Genomic DNA, 21,429 nt, shown 5'->3' with positions numbered 1-21,429 from the left:
CTTTCACCGAGTTGCAAAACTTAACAAGGACTCTGCTAGGCCTAGGTCTATTATAGTAAAGCTCTCTAGCCCCCTGGTTCGCGATTCATTTATATCTGCTGTCAAGACTTTCAATAAAGTCCACAGTGACGATAAGTTGAATTCATCTCACTTGGGTATTGCCACCGATGAAAAAAGGCCTATCTACGTGTGTGAGCACCTAACCCCTGCTGGCAAACAACTACATGCTGCTGCTAGAAAGGTTGCTAGAGACAAAAAGTTCGACTTTGTGTGGGTGCGTAACGGCAAAATTTTTATGCGTAAAAACACAACCTCTAAGAGCTTTATCGTTAAGGACTTAAGCTCTTTAAATTCAATTTGATTTATCTCCTTTGCTGTTATTTTCACATATTTTCATGGTTTTATTAATCAACGATAATAATAAAGAGTGTAATCTTAAAATATTGTACCAAAATGTCAGAGGACTTAGGACTAAGACCGATGTTATGCTGACCAATGCATTAAAACAGGACACTGACATCATAATATTAACGGAAACGTGGTTGAATGATTCAGTGTACGACCATGAATTATTCGATAACAGGTATTCCATATTTAGACGTGACAGATCATCCACCAGCAGTATTAAACAAGAGGGGGGAGGGGTTCTTGTCGCTATTTTAAGTAAATATGAACCAGTGCGCTATTTTAAATGGGAAACAACTGATGAAGATCTCTGGGTAATCATTAAATTTAAAGACGGCGGTATAACTCGTACTCTATGCATAAACGCATTATATATACCTCCTCCCGCTAATTACGAACGCTTTGACAGAATTTTAACTAATATTTCACACATTATTCAGCATAAGCTGCCCTCTCATTGTCTTCTTTTGTTAGCTGGTGATTTTAATCTACCAAATTTATCATGGCACTTAGATCACAGTACTCATTCACTTTCACCAAGTTGTAACAATTCATCAATAGAAAATCTTTTTGTTGATACTCTCTCGTTTAATAATCTTCACCAAGTAAACTCTGTTCCTAACATAAACGGAAAGACGTTAGATCTTATTATAACGAATGTCACCAACGTTTTCATTGTTCGACAATGTGATAATCCTCTTGTAGGTACTGACAGATACCACCCTGCTCTAAGTATAACCATGAAATTTAAGCCGTCGAAACGAGTTAAGATTAAAGCATCACCATTTCTTAATTTTTCCAAAGCTAATATTTCACGCATCCTTGAAGAGTTGGATACTGTGGACTGGAATACGCATCTTAAATCTAATTATTCGGTTGATGACTCTGTTCATAATTTTTACTCTGTCCTAAACAACATTATACAAAAATATACTCCATTATCTAGTCCAAGAAAAAATAACTACCCTTCATGGTTTAGCCCTGCCTTAATAAAAGCGTTAAAAGAAAAGGCCAAATTTCATAAGCGATTCAAGGCGTATGGAAATCCTAGAGATCACATCACATTCAAAATGTTGCGCCAGCGATGTGACGACATGCTTTCTCATTGCTTATCTCAATTCAAAGCAAATGCTAAATCTCACATTAAAAAGAACCCTAAATATTTCTGGACCTATATAAAATCTTTGAGATCCAATAGCAATGAAATTCCGGATGAGATGTATCACAATAGTCAAGTGGCTAGGGGCGGGCAGCAGGTTTGTGATTTATTTGCGAAATACTTCCAAACAATTTACAACAATAATGCCAATAACTCTTCAGTACGTGTCAGTTCTGCTAGTCATGTTGAATCCCTCGGCTCCTGTACCCTTGCCAAATCTGAGATTTTAAAGTTCTTGAAGAATATCGACGCTGGTAAGGGTCCTGGACCCGACGCTATACCACCTATATTCATAAAAAATTGTGCCTCCCAGTTGGTCACTCCGCTGCATATTATTTTTAACAAATCATTAGATTCAGGTGTTTTTCCAAGTAAATGGAAAACTGCTTACGTCAAACCGATTCACAAGCATGGCGACCACAGTGATGTGACTAACTATAGACCGATTTCTATTCTCTCATCCTTTGGCAAAGTTTTCGAATCAATGATCCAAAAAATATTATATTCCCACTTCAGGTCCCAAATTAGCTGTCATCAACACGGGTTTCTACCAGGGAGGTCTACTACTTCGAACCTTATGGCATACGTCAGTCACATTTACAGAGCTCTTGAAAGTAAATTGGAAACACATGCGATTTACACCGATTTCTCTAAAGCGTTTGACGTTGTCAACCATGACATCCTCATAGATAAACTTGGCCGGGCTGGCATATGTGGTTCCCTCCTCAGGTGGTGTGAGTCCTACCTGCAAAATCGCTCCCAACTTATTGCCATTCGAGGCTATACTTCGCAGCCTATTTTAGTTCCCTCTGGCGTACCGCAGGGATCGCACCTCGGACCTCTTTTCTTTATTGTATTCATTGATGACCTCTGCTCTGTAATAAACTCAGAGTACAAACTTTATGCAGACGATTTAAAGATCTACAGAACCATTCGTGATAGCAAGGATGTTATTGCTTTGCAGAGCGATATTGATAATGTTACTAAATGGTGCGAATCAAATAAAATGATTCTCAATGCCTCCAAGTGTTACCACATCAAGTTCACTAGAAGCTCAAAATTAAATAGTGTTTCTTATAAAATAAACAACACACAAGTAAAGGAGGTCTCGAGTTTGCGAGACTTGGGTGTTATAGTTGATAGAAAATTGGATTTCAGAGAGCATATTGATCATATAACCCGTAAAGGGGCAAGACTTGCGGGATTTGTGATCCGACAAACTAAAGCCTTCAAGGATCCTGAAATTCCCGTCATACTCTTCAATTGTTACGTCCGCAGTCTGCTTGAATATTGTAGTCAGATCTGGTGCCCATCTTACGCAGTCCATGTCAATAGAATTGAAAAACTTCAAAAAAAATTCTTGTACCATCTTACGTATACTAATAACCTTTGCCGACGCTTAACCACCTATAATTCTAGACTAGAACACTATAATATGACTGCCCTAGTTATAAGGCGAAAGTCAGCGGACATGGTCTTCTTATACAAAATTCTTCATGGTTTGGTGGACAGTCCTGATCTGCTTAGTCTCCTCAATTTAAACACGCCAAGAATTGGTACCCGTATTCACACTCGTAAGACCTTTAACTTAATTCTATGTCGCACTAAATACGGCCAAAATTCACCTATCAACCGTATGTGTTCCACTTATAATACTGTATGCCATGATCTCGACCTGTTTAATGCATCGGTCAGTACTATAAAAATTTTTTTTTTTAACAAATATGTAATTAACTAGTTATATGTTTTAAATTTTAGTTTTAATTATTGTTACAAGTGTAGGTTTATAATTGTTTGCATGTTGTGTTCGCTCCTAGAAGGCCGTCCAACTAAATGTCACAAAGATAAGATTATGATTGTATTTTCACAAAATGTTGGAACGTCCAGTTAGCGGACCGAATAAAGTAAAAAAAAAAAAAAAAAAAAACTGGGTTAGGGTTGGCGTACACTGGCATAGATGCTACATTTTTTTTTTCGTATTTTGTTGAATATTTTTTATTTCAAAGAAGATTAAGTACCTACATAATAAGTTCTTGTACTGTTTGAACGTCGCTATCTTGTGCTTTTAAATTATTATCATCTGTGCGTTTTAAGAGGAACTTCCTACCGCGCATCCTCTGTGGAACGACCTTCCAAATTCGGCATTTCCTAAGGAGTATGACTTGGAATACTTTAAGAAGAGAGCGTACTCCTAGCCGGCAACGCAACCACTATTCTCCAGAGTCTGTGGTTGTTGATGGGCGGCGCCAATCATCTCTTTCTGTACGGTGACGCGCAAGCTCGTTTGCCAGCTTATACATAAAAAAAATCTTTTACTTTTAGTTTTGCGACTGTATGTAAAATTTATAACGTTTTTTAATTATTATTATAGTTAATCACTTATTAATACAATCATTATTCCTAACAAGCCCTAGCTCACTTGTTTGTTACATTTTTTAATGCAAATTTTATTATTTCTACAGAATGCTCTATTGTACGCCTAACCTAACACTTCCTTGTAGATTTTTCGTTTCCGTTAATGGCGGGTTTTTCGACGTCAATTATTTTTGCAAGACCCTTCATAAGCAATGATGTCAGTGTCAATTTTATGAAAATTTCGCAAAAACAATGAAATTAAGATATTTATAACGTTTTGGATTTATTTTTTTAAATTTTATCAATTAAATTATTAAACCATAGATAAAGATTTAGTGAAAGGACATAATTCGATTCAGGGAACAAAAAAAAGCGTGTGTGTTGAGTACAGTGTCAGAAGTGAAACTGTTTCAAAGATTCCAAAATCGTCGCCTTACTCCATGACGTGACGGTATTGATATGACGCGACCTTTAAATTTTACTCTAAACGCGCCCAGAGAAGTTTCAAGCCCTAAGAAATCACCTCACCATTAGGGATTTACTTTATATCCGTTTGACCATTTTTATGATTTTGTTGACCCTTTTGTATGTTGTAAAGGTTGATTCATGATAAAAAAATACGTGTGGCACTGACTGCCGCGGTAAAGCTATTGCATAGCATGCCTTCAAGCCACACCTCCGTGCCCGTCGGAGTGGGGAGCGTGAGGTTTTTCGTTACGCAATTTCTGGATTCGGTCCCCGCGCTCAAGGCCCGCGTTAGAAGCTATGCAATAGCTTAATAAAAATGCTATAAATTACGAAACTTTGCTTAAGAAAGAAGTTTCGTGTAATTAATTCAATTAAGTTTTTCTGTAATATTTTAGATAGTAGATACAAAGTTAACGCAAGAACTGTTTCTATTGCCTAACTAATTTTTTGTTAGACATATTATACATGATGTTTCAAAACGAACTAACAATCAAATAACCACCAAAAAACATTAACACAACAACAACACAAGCAATAAAAACAAGAATTAAACATCTATATCATTAACAAATAGTCGTGGATAAGAGCTAGAATGGTTTCTAAATTTATTATCTGGGCGGTACGGGTAATGGCCGCTTGAGTGCAGTAATAGCGGCTAATAGAGCGGCCCTCTCGGATTTTTTCCTTAGGAAATAGACGGACCTCTTAAATGCCTTTGTTCGTAAGCTCTTTTGCGAGGTTCGATCTGTTTTTGTTACGTAATGGGTTTGTACGGTGGTGCGATTAATTTTTTGTGATTTTTTGTAATTTTTTTTATTGTATTGACTTGTTTTTTTTTGCTATTAGTCTGTTTGTCATGTTGATTTTGTACTGTTATTTGTAAATCAGTTTATATTAAAAAAAAACTCTAAACATAAAGGTTTACATTTACGTCGACTGATTTTGTCAAAATTAATTATAATTGTAAACAGTAAACATTGATTAACACTTTTACAATGATTACACAAAATGTCCGCATTAGATAAATGTAAGGCAATTAGCAGAACTGTAAGTATATCGTGTGTCCGTCCGTGCGGGCTTAATTACACCCGCGTCATTACCTCTAATGCTATCCTTTTGTTCGCTGAAACGTTTGTGAATGTCTGCTAAATTATTGTGATTTGCTACAAATATTGTACTTTAAATGTAATAAAAAAAAGGTCATGAACATTAAAAAAAATATTAAAGGTAGATAGACGGTCAATGATTAAATAATTTATGTTAAACTTACAAGCACTTTGCTAATGATGTCGTTAAATATAATAAAAAATAACCGAATGCATTACAATATGTGTAATGAGGTAATTAAATCACACAAAAACATGACTCACTAAATATCCTTAACAACGATTAATCAAAAACGTTAAACCATTAGCAAGAACAGTAAAAGCAATTCGCCTCCCATAAAATCAGTGTAAGCATTAAGCTCATGACGCAATACGGCAATAACACTCGGAAGGAGTTGCCATAATGCGCTGGGTAAACGAATATACAGCGGAATTGCCCCAGCAGATGTGATTGCCCCGGATGCTGGCGATCGTCAATCTGCCCCCGGCGATATAAATCAAGCTCACAATGTCAGGGGAAGTTCTTAAGAAGAAAAACTATAGGTCATATCCTTCCGGGGTGGCGGCCAATCGGAAGCGGGCGGGCGACGGCCCCCCGTTATTCGTTTAACGCTAGGGTTAGAGAGTTGGATGAAATTGATTTGAGTGTCTGGTGGTAGTGTGGAAAGTCATTAACATGCAGTCTTTGACTATAGATACGTTATTGTCTTTGGACAAATTATAGCGGTATAGGATTCTTAGAAATTTTGACGAGGGATCGATTACATATTCTCGAGGTGTAGCGAAGTGGACACGGGGTGGCAGTGATGGTTAGGGAGCCAAATTTGGTTAATTATTTCCTCTCAAGAGATAATTCGTCAGACGCATCAGTGTATAGTATTATAAGGCCTCGTGAACGTCAGCTGGCGCTCGGTTGGGGGGGTGAGCGGTTGTAGCCTCCCACGCACGTAGGAAAAAAAAATACATTCATTCATTTCCTCTCAGCTAAAAATTTGTCAAATTGTAGCTAACCCAATATCTCAACGAAAAAAAATAATCAGCTGGTTACAACATGGTGTATTATACGTCAGCTGGTGTCTCGAACATGAAAAAAATAAAATTATTTTCCGTGATTTCCTCTCAAACAAAAATTTACCTGATGATAGCTTATATGTAACTGTGGATATATAGGTCAGCTGGCTGTATCTTGGTGGAAAAACCGTCAGCTGATACTTTGAAAGTTATTACTTAGGAGTTAGACAGAAGCATCTATTGCCAATTTATATGCATCAACTGACTAGGTTTTCCTCGAATTATTGCTAGCTGATTTTTTTTATTTATCGCATCAGTATATTAACAATCAGCTCACAAATTTTCATCTGAGATGAAATGACGTATCTTTAATTATTATCGTTATTTTTTAAAAATCAAGCAACACACGCTAGCATAATATAGACAGTAATAAGGTACTTGGAGGTGGTTAGTTGTGCGCATGATCGGGGTACTACGTACATTCAGCCACATCGGTAAACATGTCTTACAAATATTATAAACTGCATTTAAAGCATTTAAACTATCATATCATAAAATTCACATAACTACCTAAAAGTGTAATAAATATGAAATAACCCACTAAAAACATTATTTAACTATAATTATTAAAAAATAATAGTATAATATATAATTAATAAAGTTATTACTTATCTTTTACGGGGACTTATGTTGATGGAATTCCACGTATCTCGATGATTTTGTTAATGTCTCACTATATTCGTGACACCAGCTGACGTATAATACACCATGCTGTAACCAGCTGATTATTATTTTTCGTTGAGATAATGGGTTAGCTACAATTTGACAAATTTTTAGCTGAGAGGAAATGAATGAATATACTTTTTTTTCTTACGTGCGTGGGAGGCTACAACCGCTCACCCCCCCAACCGAGCTCCAGCTGACGTTCACGAGGCTTCATAATACTATACTTTGATGCATTTTACTAATTACCGCTTGAGAGGAACTTGGTCATAAAATCTGCTTCTGGCTCCCGGACCATGAAAATTACAATACAATTTAAGAATTTACGTAACAACGTACCTAATATTAAATGCAATCGAAATCATAAAACCGGTGATGAAATGACTGTTAAAAAATAAATACATAATATGCCATGCTTACAAAAAATTAACAGATCTAAAAAAAATGGTAATGTCTAAAGCGTTCCTAATGGCAAAATCCAACCAAATCGTTATAATGGCTAGGTATTTATTGCTTACCAGACTTACCAAAAAATTCCTGAACATAACCTTTTTCTCCATATAATATGCCTTATCCTATATAAAAGTATTAGTTAATAAAACTCCACTAACCCTGCCTTTGCACGGTAGAGAGATTTTTCCACGTCAGCCTTGCAGCGGCGGACCGTTCGTCATGCGAGGATTATGCGTAAGCTCCGACCTATAGATAGACCCGGCCTGAATTATTAATTTTATTTCCATCAAAACGAATTGATACGGGAAGAGTGATTTTTGTTAACGAGATTCAGTTGGGAGTACCTAGTGGTGGGATTGTGGTGTATTATGGTAAGCTTGATACTTCAGAGACTTTGAAAAGGGAGATTTTTTTAATTGTTTTTAATTTAATTTAAAACAACAATCTGTAGATGTAAACAGATTAGATGATGGCTCCTAAAAAAATTCTAAGCGTGTTACTATAAATTAATATCGTTTGTAAGAGGCCTGTGTCCGTGATAATAAAGATAATAAATAGGTATATAGTTGAGATAAGGAACAAACAATTTTATTAGGTACATGTCCATAGAACTTGAGGCAACTGTACTTGTTCCTAGATTAAAAACAGATGTTTATGAATAGGTAAATGAACTGCCTATACTGATAAATATTTTATTTATTTCCTCAGAAAAGGTTACATAAAATAGACAGCACACCACTTTAGGTTAGGAATAACCGCATACACGATACACAAATTGTCTTTTCCTAACGGATTCATTTGCAGTGTTGAAATTTGAATTGCGCTCCCGGGCGGGTGTGCAGCAAATTGTGAATTAGAGTGAGGCCATGAAAACAGCGGAAATGTAATCTTACTGTATAATATAAATAAATGTAATTTTTTATTACTGTTATAAATCTTTTAGATTGGGTATTATATAGTGATAGCAATGATCCAATGAGTTTATATCAGGGATAAATATAGCGACATAATATACTAACACTGAATAAACGGAACAAAGATTATTCAAAAAGTAAATACAAAGTAGAATATATAGCAATGTACAATCAATCCTTCTTCATCAAATGATATGTTTGTTTAGTTTGTTAACCGTTAGCTTTTTACACGCTTTATATTAGCTTCACCTGTATGTTTGTATGTTTGTAACCGACTTCTTTGGGCGCGATTTTGACCCACTTTAAACGGCCAGATTTCGTTCAAACTTTGTAGATTTATTGAGGACCGATGACAATACACTAATTTGATAAAATTTTCTATTTTTTAATTCGGTTTTCTATAAAAAGCGTGTTTTTTAGTTTTTTTTTAACTATTATTATTTTATATAAGTTTACATAAAAAATAATTTAGAAGCATCTGTTCACTATAGGTTCTTATCTAGGTAATGTTTGACGTAGGTAACAATCATATGAAAGTTTAGGTACATTAAAACCCCTTCTTTCGGGTAATCTGCGAAACAGTTCGTCCTTATATTAATGTAATTTAAATATAATATTGTATTGCAATACCTGCATAAGGTTTCTAATAATATGTAAAATGTATGTATGCAATAAATTATTTGATTTGACTAATTTTCTACATTTTGACTGTGCTACTTTAAAATTAATTATGTAACAATCATCAAAACAAATATGTATTTACATATACATTTTAATATTTATCGCCTCTTCCATGGCCTGAGGTCGGAGCCCGTAGGCGAAACGGCTTGTTAGGTAGTTTTTACCCACACCCTCTGTAGATCACATCAACGCATTTTCCTACAGCCATGAAGCATGTCTTGTTTTACTTCAACGTGGTCAGTGTTTATAATGGTATATATTTACTGGGTATTTATTTATTAGTGAAGTCCCATGTCCCCTAGTGGGGTAAGGGGCAGATGCATTATACATCTGTTTCATTGATCGATTTTCTTTAGGGACAAGTAGGTGATCGGCCTTCTGTGTCCTACCAGACCGAGACATTTTTTTTTCTTCGTCTCCACCGGGAATCGAACCCAGGACCCCTCGGTGCTACGCTCACGCGTCAACCACTCTACCAAGGAGGCGGACATTTAATTATGGTGTCCAAACCAATCTATAACTAGCTACACCCCGCGATTTCATCGCCTTCCTCGATAAATGAAAAATTTAAATTGTAATATGAAACCTTGAATTCGGTTCTCTATTTAGGTCTTTATTTAAATTTTATTCTAGTTAAAAAATTATAATATCTGGCATGAAATAGCATTGTGGTAAAATGTAACTGAAATTTTTAAAGGCTAGTTAAGTCATTATAATGGGAAATATAAAACTTATAACTACGTTATAGTTTTAAAACTTTTAACTATGTGCTTATGGCATGTTCTTCTAAGGTATAAATCACATTATGGCGTGTAGGTATCAGAAAAAAAAGAAAAATAGCGATTGGAAATGATTATTAATATAACGAAACATTTTATTAAACTGTTGACTAAAATTCATTTGATATTGCTATTGTTCTAGATTATTATTTCTCCATGTTATTATTCCGACGTCAATAATCACAATTACACGTCGTCTCGCGCACCCCTATACCATTATCGTAACTAATCTTGTCACAAATCCTAGTCCGATTACTTGCGTTGTAAATTCAAATAGGCTTAAATAACGCGGTTCCAAATTAAACATGCGTATCATTTTTGAATTCGAACGCGCCATGTGCGGTGCCCGGGGCGTTACTTTTTTCGGCGCCATGACGTCTACTCGTTCGGAAACAGAGCTGCTAAACGAGCGTAACGCGAATATATTTGGGCGGGTTGCACAGATAATAAATGCTTTTATTGGTTTCATGCGGTCGTTGGAATGGAGCCGAGACTGGATATAATTTTGAGAGAATTTTCGTGTAATATCTTTAGGGGTATTTTTGTGCCAAGAATTAAGGATAGAAGACTCGATAAGTATGCTGTATTTTGTTGTTAAATCAGTTTGTCAAACAGATGCTCTCTATGCGGCTTAAATAAATGCCCCTAAAACAATGATTTCAGGCAATTCAAACGTGATTATTAGAAACAAGACTGACTAACTATTATAAAATATTACTAAAAATAAAATACTATAGGACTATCAATATTCAAATTGTAGATAATGTACGAAATCTTTTAAATATCATGTAATATACTATCCGCTTAACTGTGTTAACACATTACTCTTTTAGTTCAGTGTTTACGAATCCATATGGTATCATCAAGTACTTATATCAAACATTGGCACATACCGCTAGCTCCTCTATATATTCAAAGATCTAAAATTAAAAAGTAACAGTTGCGTTGCGGTAATCGTTCACAAAACAAACATGTGGCATATTGCGGTGCGGTATCTGATTAACGCAAACACCATTCAATGGAAGCTCTTTGACCAGAGAGCCCGGGGCATAATGACTCGCTCATAATGCAAGGGTTAATGGCAATTTGTTTGGGGGTAGATTTCTTTTATGCGCGCTTTAATGTAGTTCCTTACAGGCATGAATAGTGGTCGCTTCATGAATACGCTTTAGTGGAACGGTATAAGGGAAAACAGATTGCCGTTTTGTTTTTGCGTTTAACGTACTTATTGCGTGATGGCGTTTTTTGTTTAGCTGAATTGATGGTTATACTGTCACATTATTATAGCTTCTGTGTTTTCTTCTTTCTGCTACAATATTAGGTTTTAAATAAAATTCTCGTATATTGGGTAGATTAGGACAGGCTGATCAAATACTCGTGTGTAAGTTCATACGATTGTGCAATGGGTCATAGCAAATTATAACTATTGTTATAATATATTTACTGTATGCATTCTTCCAATATTTTTTATGCGAAAGAATTGAAAAATATCTTACCGACAAGCCACCAATAATTGAAGTAACTCCAAAGTAAGCAACCTCGACGTTAATACAATTTTTAAATTCTATATTGAATCGCAATCGACGTTGATAGCCGATCGATCATTCTCCTCGGGGGAGTATCAATTCTCAATTTTAACTCCGTTTAGAAATCGTTTGCACAATGTAATCTACTAGAAAGCATTAAATTGGTCTTCGAGGAAGCTAACGAAGCTGTCATATCACCTGCCCCCGCACCATGTCTTAGGCCGTGTCCGCACTGCGGATATTTTTTTAGGCAAAGTATTACCAGCACATTCTTCCAATAGATATAAATAATGGCAATCTGCAAAATAACCCATCACGCGAAGTTATTACCATAGAAATAGAATCGAAATCCACTCAACCCTATCGCCGCGGTTTGTCAATTTATCTTGCTACGTTCCCGTAAAAAGTTTCCAAATAAGGCCGGCTCGTAAACACAATGGAGGTTATATTTACGGCGAACAAATAAGTATCGGGGTGTGCCCGGGGCCTCCGGGAAACAATGAAAAATGACCGGCGGAAAATTGCGCGGATTGGAGAAGATCCCGTTCGATACGAGACGATCTCACTTGAGATACAAGTGGGGGACGGACTCGCCATTTTCAAGAGATGATACATTGCTTTTGATTTGATATCATTTAGTATTACGAGTAGTCACTAGTTTTGTAGAAGGCTGCGTAACCGGGACCTGTGTGAAGTCGTTAGACAAGTTTTACCTTTTGTGTTTTTATTTGGTAATGTGCTCCAAAAATGTAAATAAATAAATATAATATTTTTGATAATTTCAACTAAAACTTAAAAAGTTATTTATTCAACAAAATTATTTTACAAAGATTCCACTGTAGGTACTTACTTTTAATATGTCACCTTTAAATCAATGAATTTTATATATTTAATATAGGGTCAGTATTGATAGAAAAAAAAATCTTTATTTCACCTTTAGATTATACAACATTGAATATGAGGCTCTGGCTCTCTTGCAAGGCATAGCCTGTGTTAAGAGAGCCTTATTTATGTCCTACACAATTAATTTGAACGCTATATAAGTATAATATATCGTGTAATATGTTCATTGTATACTGAGTACTTTTCTCCCTATACGTATCGATTATTGCGTATTTAGTCTCCCATTAACAAAGCAATTTCATATACCAATACAAGACATCTCACATTAATAATTACTCAATGATTGCTTTACCGCCCGACTATCTGACAATCGTCATGCGGGGAGATAGCACATCACACGAAACATCATTAAGTCGCAGATAGGTGTAATACCGAGAAAATTCCATATGAGAGGTCGCCTGCGGCCCTGTGCCGTGCTACTCTATTTTCCTATTTGCGCGGCAGATTGGTTGTGATTGTATTGTTTAGGGCGGGGCCCACCCCACTGCAGCGAACCGGAAAAATAGCTGTTTGTGATGAGTGCTTCAGGGTTAAGAGTTTCGAGTATTGTCAATATTGAAATGAACGCCGAGCAAGTAATTGCTTTGTTATGTGCCAAGTTATTTGTTTTAACTGATTTAGGGAGGGTTTTTACTGATTCATATTTATCGGTACATTGTATTTTTTTGGCGCGTGGTGATTTTTTTATAATTCTTGTAGAATATTAACAAATTTACGAAACCTATAAAACATTGTAATTTGTCCAATTTTTATCCTACTTCAATATCGTCATGATATAAACGTGAAGATCATGTGCTAAAAACTCACGCTTCTACATAAAACCGCTCTTAAAAGATCACACCCCGAGTAGGTACAAGCGAGCATAATATTGTTAAGCGCCATCTAAATCAGCACATGATTGTCAATAAGTACACGAATACCGCTATAAAGGTCGTATCGCGTGCGATAACTTTTACGAGCGCGAAATTGTGTTTATGCGCTGTGTTTCGCGATTTATCGACACCAAAGACGAGAGTATATCGGAAATATTGCGACCGAACGAAATTACTCGCGGCGTAATGCGGGAGCTTCGAATGCTACAAATTCTTGACAATTTTCTTTGTATGTTTGATACTTGGATTAATAGAAATGTTACGATTTGTGCCCGCTTTAATTGTTTGTCGTTGGTGTTATAAGACGAAGAGTAGGTATCGATAAAATGCAAATTGAAAATGTTTGTCTTTGAAATTAATAACGTCTGACTGTTATAATAAAACTCATAATTTTAATTTAGTATTTTTTTATATACATAATATGTATTAGATAAAAATACGGACCTAGAATGCTACCTTGGATAACTCAGCAACAAACACGTAGGTAATCAAATTAAATAAAACGAATGGGCTACTTGACCACGATAGTACGGTAGTCGGTAACGTATTTATACATGTACCATCTGAGCAATTAGTGTTATCTGTATGAAAAATTCTCAGCAAGCGCGTGTCGAGATGTTGTCACTCTACATAACAACATATTGCCACCACAATCGACACTAACGATGTACTAAACACTCCTCTCTAACAAACAAAACTATTGCAATTTCAACTTTTATTATTCGCGATTACCCCATTCCATTATATACCGTGAGTTACAGGAGTAAGAGCTAAAATCGTTCGCTATGTGATTGTCATTCCCGCTCCATGTGGTCGGTTGTACGTCTAATTGGAGTTTCTAAAAGAGAACGCCGCAAGCGCAAAGCTGTGTGATATAGAAATGTTTTAATTGTTTGCGACGCGGCTCGTGTTTAAGTGACATATTCGTAGTTATTCAAATCTCCTTATATTTTGACACTCGTATAGACACTCTATTAGATTTTATAAATGCCACTTGTTCAAGTTCAACTAATGACATTGATAACGGGAAGCAATTTGCTAATTACGAAACCAATTAACGGCTGGATCACGATGTTGATATTTTTTTATTAGGTAGTATATAATAAGATACGAATGTTACTTATTCGGGAAGTCCGAGTCTCTATCGTGAGGTACCTAGGTAATGTACAGCCTATATCTCATGTTGTTGGGTGTGATGGGAAACTGATCGAATCCCATCCCACAGTGCAGGGGTTGCTGGTCAGCACAAGAGTATGTGATACTAGGATATCACATACTCATGTGGTTATCAGCATTCCCTGCACTGTGGTCCCGAGGCAAATCGATATCAGTAGGATTACTGTATTTGATTAACCCCCCGATACAGACGCTGTGACTTCTTTTTTGATGTGTGATTTCATGGTAATACTTTACTATCAACGAGGGATATATTATGTTAATCGGAAAACATTAAACACGGTGACTTGGTATATGTGTAATGGTTTTAAAGGTAAAAGAATAGCTCATTTGGAGTTAAAAAAGTGTTATAAACAAAGTACATATACCTACATTACCTATCCGAAACATTAGTTTCAGTATTATTTGACATTTTAACTTTTTTTGAATATTTACCAAATTCTTAGGGAAAAAGATAAAAAGTAATAAAAATGTTTTGTTTTTTCATTTTTTGTTCTGTAAGCTTGATAACTTTACGTAAAATAAAATCATAAAGTCATCCTGTATATCAAACAAGCTGTGTTCCGCAGTTTTACCCGCAGTGCTCCGCTCCTGTTGGTTTCAGTGAGATGATATTATAGCCTATAAGCCTTCCTCGATAAATGGGCTATCTAACACCGAAATAATTTTTCAAATCGGACCAGTAGTTCCCGAGATTAGTTCAGACAAACAAACAAACTCTTCAGCTTTTCAGAAAATGAATAGATGACAAGAGTTATGTCACGGGTAGGCCCACAGTTTCAAATCTTCAATAATAATTATTTTTAACAAAAAACTAAAAACTGCCCTCAAATTGTCAGAACTAAACGAAATTTAAACGGAACCACCTGGCGGACACTTTCGAATAAAAAAGAATTATCAAAACCGGTTCATCTTGTCGCGAGTTCCGATGTAACGAAGGAAAAAATGCAATCGAATGAAAACTTCCTCCGAAAAATGAAAACTTCCTCCTTTTTTTCGGTGGAAAAGAATCAAATTTTAATAAGATATATTTTTTACAGGTACATAAGGACTTCTTCGGACGTATAGTGCCGCTATCGCAGGTTCATAAAAATGGTAAGTGCTCTTTGTAAACTTTTTGAAAAAAGGCTGTAATTGGAAGGGTATGTTTTTGTTTTAAAATAGATTATATTTCAATTAAATATTGAGTTATCAATAATAATTATAAAACATTTACTTTTCTTCTTTATCTCTTACCTTGGGCAGTCTGGAAGAGATCGTAAACGATAAGACTGCCTTAGACGTAGGTACCTACCGTATTAACCCCTTTTATATAATTGTAAATATTTTACTCTGTGTATATTGAATTGATAAATAAATAAATAAATATTTATTATTTGAAAAATCATTATCATCAGGATCTTGTTTTAAAATAATCGGAATTTGTTACATCTTTTAAAATAATTTTACCCTGAAATGAGTATTCCTCTTATTTATCAGCGTCTCTAAAATGTGATTAATATCGAGACAATAACAGTGAAAGCTAAATGATATATTCGTTAGAATTTAATTCATCACGAACAATTATTACTTCGATTTAAGCCCCAAAATATGTTGACGTAACTCTATGAGCGCGTATAACCAGCTATTATTTTCAATTATCCACCGGCAAGGGTTGTTAATATTCATTGTTGTCAGCCGACGGGAATCGAACACCTGATACTCGGTAATAGGACCGATTGTGTGCCATTTAGATATTAATCCGGCGTAATTTGGGCACGCGTTGTGTCCAATTTGGGCGCATGTTACTTGCGGTCCAATATATTGGACACTTTTTTTCGTATGACTGCTGAATTTTAATTTACAGAAGAAAGGAATATGCGCAATGCCTATTTGTATGGGCCGCGGTTGCGCAATAAATATTTATGTGCCTCAACATGAAATTGATATAATATGTTAGGAAAAACTTTTAGTATCAATATAGTTTGTGAGGTTTAGAATTAACAATCTTAAACAACGTATTTTTAATCGGTTTCTTTTTTAATAGATTGAGTTGTTCTCGTAGAAGGTATAGGTCAAGTTTTACGCAAAGCGAGCGAAGCCGCAGGCGGAAAGCAAGCATATACCTTGTACATAAAATATGATAGGTATTATATTCAGTCTGTGATGGACACATACGATTTTAATAAACATAAATATATATATACCCTTAAGTATAACCCTTAATTTATTTAAATTATAATCATTATATTGTATAGATTAAAATTATTTAAACTTTTAGTAGATACTAGCTTCCGTCCGCGACTCCGTCCGCGCGGAAAAATTAAGATTTTTTTTTTCTACGTATTTTTCCGGGATAAAAAGTATCCTATTTTATGCCCAGGATAATAAGGTATAATTATACCAAGTTTCATCGAAATCGAACCGTTAGTTTTCACGTGATGCCTGAACATACAGACAGACAGACAGACAAAAAAATTTTTAATCACATATTTGGGCTTGGTATCGATCCAGTAGCACCCCCTGCTATTTATTTTTTCAATATTTTCAATGTACAGAATTGACCCTTCTACAGATTTATTATATGTATAGATATGTATTTGTTCACTGAATGACGACATTCTGCAAGTTGCTCTTTAGTCATGCAATTAAATATCGTCATTCTATGAACGCGCTAGTCATTCAATCAAGTAGCAGATTCAGCCAGATGACTGTGACATATTATATAAACTCTAGTATAGGCCACTTGCAAATATATTCCAATAAACATAGATACATTAAAATTACATATTCATATCTCTAACGCGAGACTCAGAACGATTACATAAAGCCGATGGAACAATACAACGGGGCAAGTTATAATGAGCTGCTGTAAGCTAATTGTTCTCAGCGAAATTGACTTATTGTTTGATTTAACGGGGCCGTTAAGGTAGCCGTGTACATGCTGCTCTGCTAATTTTACTAATAAACGCGAAAATTTGTAAGAATGCATGGATGAATGTATGTTATTCTTTCACGTAAAAACTACTGAACCGATTTCAATGAAATTTTGAAAGGTATGTAGGTAGCTGAAGACCCAGAATAGGACAAAGGCTACTTTTCTTATCCTACAGGAACGGGAACTATGTGGGTTTTTCAAAAAACGCGGGTGAAGTCGCGGGCGGAAATCTAGTCACCTAGGCAACGTATATCATGAACTAGCTGTGCCCCGCGGCGGAAAAATATTCAATGGTATGGTTTTGATTTTCCCACGATTTTATTACTGTAGGTATAATATGTATAGATGTAGCCTGTAGGTACAAAGAGCAGAAAATACGTACATAAACACAAGTCGTACTATAGCGTATAGCGTAGCAATTCTTCGTAGCGATGCGATACCGTAGCAGTTTTTAGCAGTAAATCTTTCGCTTTTAGTGTGTTCCGCCCTTACGGATCTCATTATAATACCCCGGCTCCTTACTTGATTTTAGTTAAATGCTATTAATCTGAGCTCGGATAATGTGCGTCTATTCGGTTTGTTCTTAATAATAAATTGCGCCTTGTTTCAGCGAACCGACGGACGTTATTGATTAGTTCATTTGTTGAGTTAAGCGGTTTGTTATTTTCATTTTTTTGAATATTTTTGTGTTGGAATAGTCACGGCGTTCTTAATGTAGTTCGAGAAAATTAGTTAAATTAGCGGATAAATCGTGTAGTTTTGAAAATCGCTACTTATTCCTTGTCCCTCGACATGTCCAGGTGATCATATCGAAACTCGAAAGTCTTCGGTCCAGGACCTCGTCGCGGTTACTTATAGAAAAATAATCTACATAAAATTTCCTTTCAATTCTGTTCTACTAGCTTTCCGCCTGCTGCTTCGCCCACGCAGTCAAAGAAAAACCCACATAGTTCCCGTTCCCGTGGGATTTCCGGGATAAAACCTATCCTTTGTGTTAATCCAAGTTACTCTCTATATGTGCCAAATATCATTGGTATCGGTTCAGTAATATTTGCGTGAAATATTAACAAACATATACACACACATCCATCCTCACAAACTTTCGCATTTATAATATGTACTAGGTGTCCGCCAGCGGGTAAAAGTAACCTATGTCCTTCCTTGGGTATCAAAATATCTCTTTACCAAATTTCATGCAAATTGGTTCACGCCTTAACGTGATTGAGTAACAGACAGACAGAGAGAGTTACTTTCGCATTTATAATATTCGAAAGTCAAGGGACCCTTTTTTAGATTTTTGCTCATAAGTCTAAAACTAAGCTAATAATTAAAATAAGTTAAGACCAATTGTACTATAAAGAATGAATGAATAAATAAATTTATATTATTTTGTGTTTTGTTCCAGACGCAGTTGCTGACGTCATATCGTCGAGTAGCATTTTCTACCAATACAGGGAAGGGTTCAACAACGCTGTACGAAGAAATGTTCGGATGCGCGATCTGTTGTAGTTAAATTATTGTAATTAAGCTTTTAAAGTGTGTAAAAGACAATAAATTATGTACTGAGAAATGAGGTTTTTTATTTTGCAACAATACCCAAAAAATGTAGAATTTTAGTTAGGAAATATTTTCGTCAAGTTTGTACAAGTATGTATTGCAACCGACTCATAAAGCAAGTTCTAGCAGAAGAACTTGTAAAACTTTGATAAACCATGTCTTACTGTTTGAATGTAAAAATAGGAATCTCTTAAAACTGGAAAGATACCTTTTGGTCCTTCTCTACATAGTTATAAGTTAGTTATTTTGGCACATTTCAATAATAAAGAGCATTTTGAAGAAACTTAGGAAAATATTATTTTGTCTTACACACTTCATGAAATAAATTTCCTACCAGGAATAAAGCACATCAATTATATCTACCAAAGTCCAGCGCAATCATTTGTCAATTTATATCGATATTTAATTTTTATATTGAGAGCCAATTTATGCGCCAATTGCCTGATTGAATATTTTGCAAACGAGAAACAATTGGAATTAATAATAACATCGTTATTGAAAACCACTTAAAACTCACTCAAACTATAATCTCCAAAGCGTTAAAAAACATTGGAATAAATCTTCTTCTTGTCACAATATTAGTTACCACACACCTCTGAAACGGCTGGACCGATCATTAAATTAGGTGTGTCCATTGGTTAGTTCTGAGAATCGGCCAACATCTATTTTCATATCCCTGAGAAAAGAGTAAGGCAGAACAACGTTTGCCAGGCAGTACCTGTTCATATAACATGCAAAAAACCACATAAAACATAACTAACACTATTGTCTCCAAAACGCAGGTGTAGTACAAAACAAACATTTACGGCTTCATTATTTAACCACTCCATTACCATTTACCATTCATATAAACTTTCCTCATAAATATATCGCATTTTCAACCGGTTTCTGTGATTAATTGCTTTAGTTCTGATCTACGATTGTTGTACGACTTTGTAAAGGATTGCCGCGAGTTGTTAAATATTTTATGAATCTTCCCGTTGCGACGAACATTAAACTGATATTTTATTGTTTAAGATATATTTACACGACTTATTTAGTGACACATTATTTTGTATGAACATAAGTACCTAGGTATATAGGGATGTTTACTGCACAGGCTTCCTTTAATTGGGATTGCTTTTAAGCTCTTTCTGTGTAGGTCTATATCTCTATTAATTATTATACGAGAATAGTTACTTAGTATAGCGTCGTATGTAGATAGGTACCTACTTACTACTCTAATGGACACTTTTGTTTTCTGTTAAATTAGATCCTAAGACTGAATTTAATCGATTACTATTTACTAATTTTATATTTTCTTTCGTTATTCCGCTACTGCAATTTTGTCGAGTCGTGCTTGAGATAAATGCTTTTAATCATGTAAATGTTGATATATGGAGCCCAAAACTAATCATCATTAATCATCTTCATGAAAACATTTCGAGCCCCTCTGCAGGGATAAGCTTGAGGCACAGAATAAACAATGTTTAAGTCATAATCTTTACTTACCATACAGGGTTAGAAGAAGCACAGATAATATTTAAACAAGAAGGAATATAAAAAGATGTTGATATGGTTTTCTTCGCGATGTTTTTCGTTAGACAAGTGAAGAACAGCTGCAAATTGGCTGCAAAGCAAACGCTAATCAAAGGTACCTAAAACCTAACCTAAGTCACTTATCTGCTATTTTGCGTTTAATAGCTAGGCAATATACCTACTTATTACAACAAAAACTAAAAACTGAAACAACCTAATATAAGATATACCTAAGTTTTTGCGTGATTTTCTTTTTATAAATGCTATGATTCCAACAGTATGAGAAATTTTCATAATCTGTGTCTGGATTACATATTATGCTCGAATATTCTGTATTGGTAAATTTGTCATTAATAAAACCTCGAGCAGTTAGGTTTAGGTAGTTTCTGTCATGAAAAATAATATGATATTGATAATACATTTTATAGGATTGTAGGCTGAAGCATCCTAACTTTCTAGTTCATAAACCTATGTTTACAGTCACTGTAGTTGAAAATTCTTCTTGTTCTTTATGGCAATTCACGATCCATTGTGGACTTGTAGGTACGTTTTCCCAATGTAAGGTAAGCGACAAGATGTGTGGAAAATGTTAGATATGTTATGTTTTTCTACGCTTTGAACAATGCAGTTACTTTGTAAGAAGGTTTTGTGATATTTTTAACATTTTTTCACTAGTTTATACACTTACTGTGGGTGATATTCAGTCCTGTATGGTATGGTACTCAGTCTTGTGGGATATGCACCATATAGACCGGGAGATACTGACACAAAACTTCGAGTCATTTGTAACAGGATGGCGGTTCTACAGGGGTCTTAGTACGCAATGACAAAAAGAAAAACGATGGTGTGAACGCTGGTACCGGCGGCTTAGTCGCGTAGGCGTTAGTCGAACTCGTCGGAAAATAG

The 21,429-nt window shown here is 35.3% G+C and overlaps 1 protein-coding gene across 1 annotated transcript in view; it reads left to right on the top strand.

Annotated features, from left to right (window-relative positions):
• Positions 1-19,018, top strand: part of LOC123698280 (chromosome transmission fidelity protein 18 homolog) — a 45,929-nt gene extending 26,911 nt beyond the window's left edge. The window contains exons 15-16 of the mRNA XM_045644873.1: positions 15,572-15,626; positions 18,854-19,018. Coding sequence (XP_045500829.1) covers positions 15,572-15,626; positions 18,854-18,957 — 159 coding nt within the window. The 3' untranslated portion in view covers positions 18,958-19,018. The remainder of the gene's footprint in view (positions 1-15,571; positions 15,627-18,853) is intronic.
• The last annotated feature ends 2,411 nt before the right edge of the window (positions 19,019-21,429 follow it).

The sequence above is a fragment of the Colias croceus genome, chromosome 15, assembly GCF_905220415.1.
Source record: "Colias croceus chromosome 15, ilColCroc2.1".
NCBI lineage: Eukaryota > Metazoa > Arthropoda > Insecta > Lepidoptera > Pieridae > Colias > Colias croceus.
This window is presented reverse-complemented; position numbering and strand designations above follow the sequence as displayed.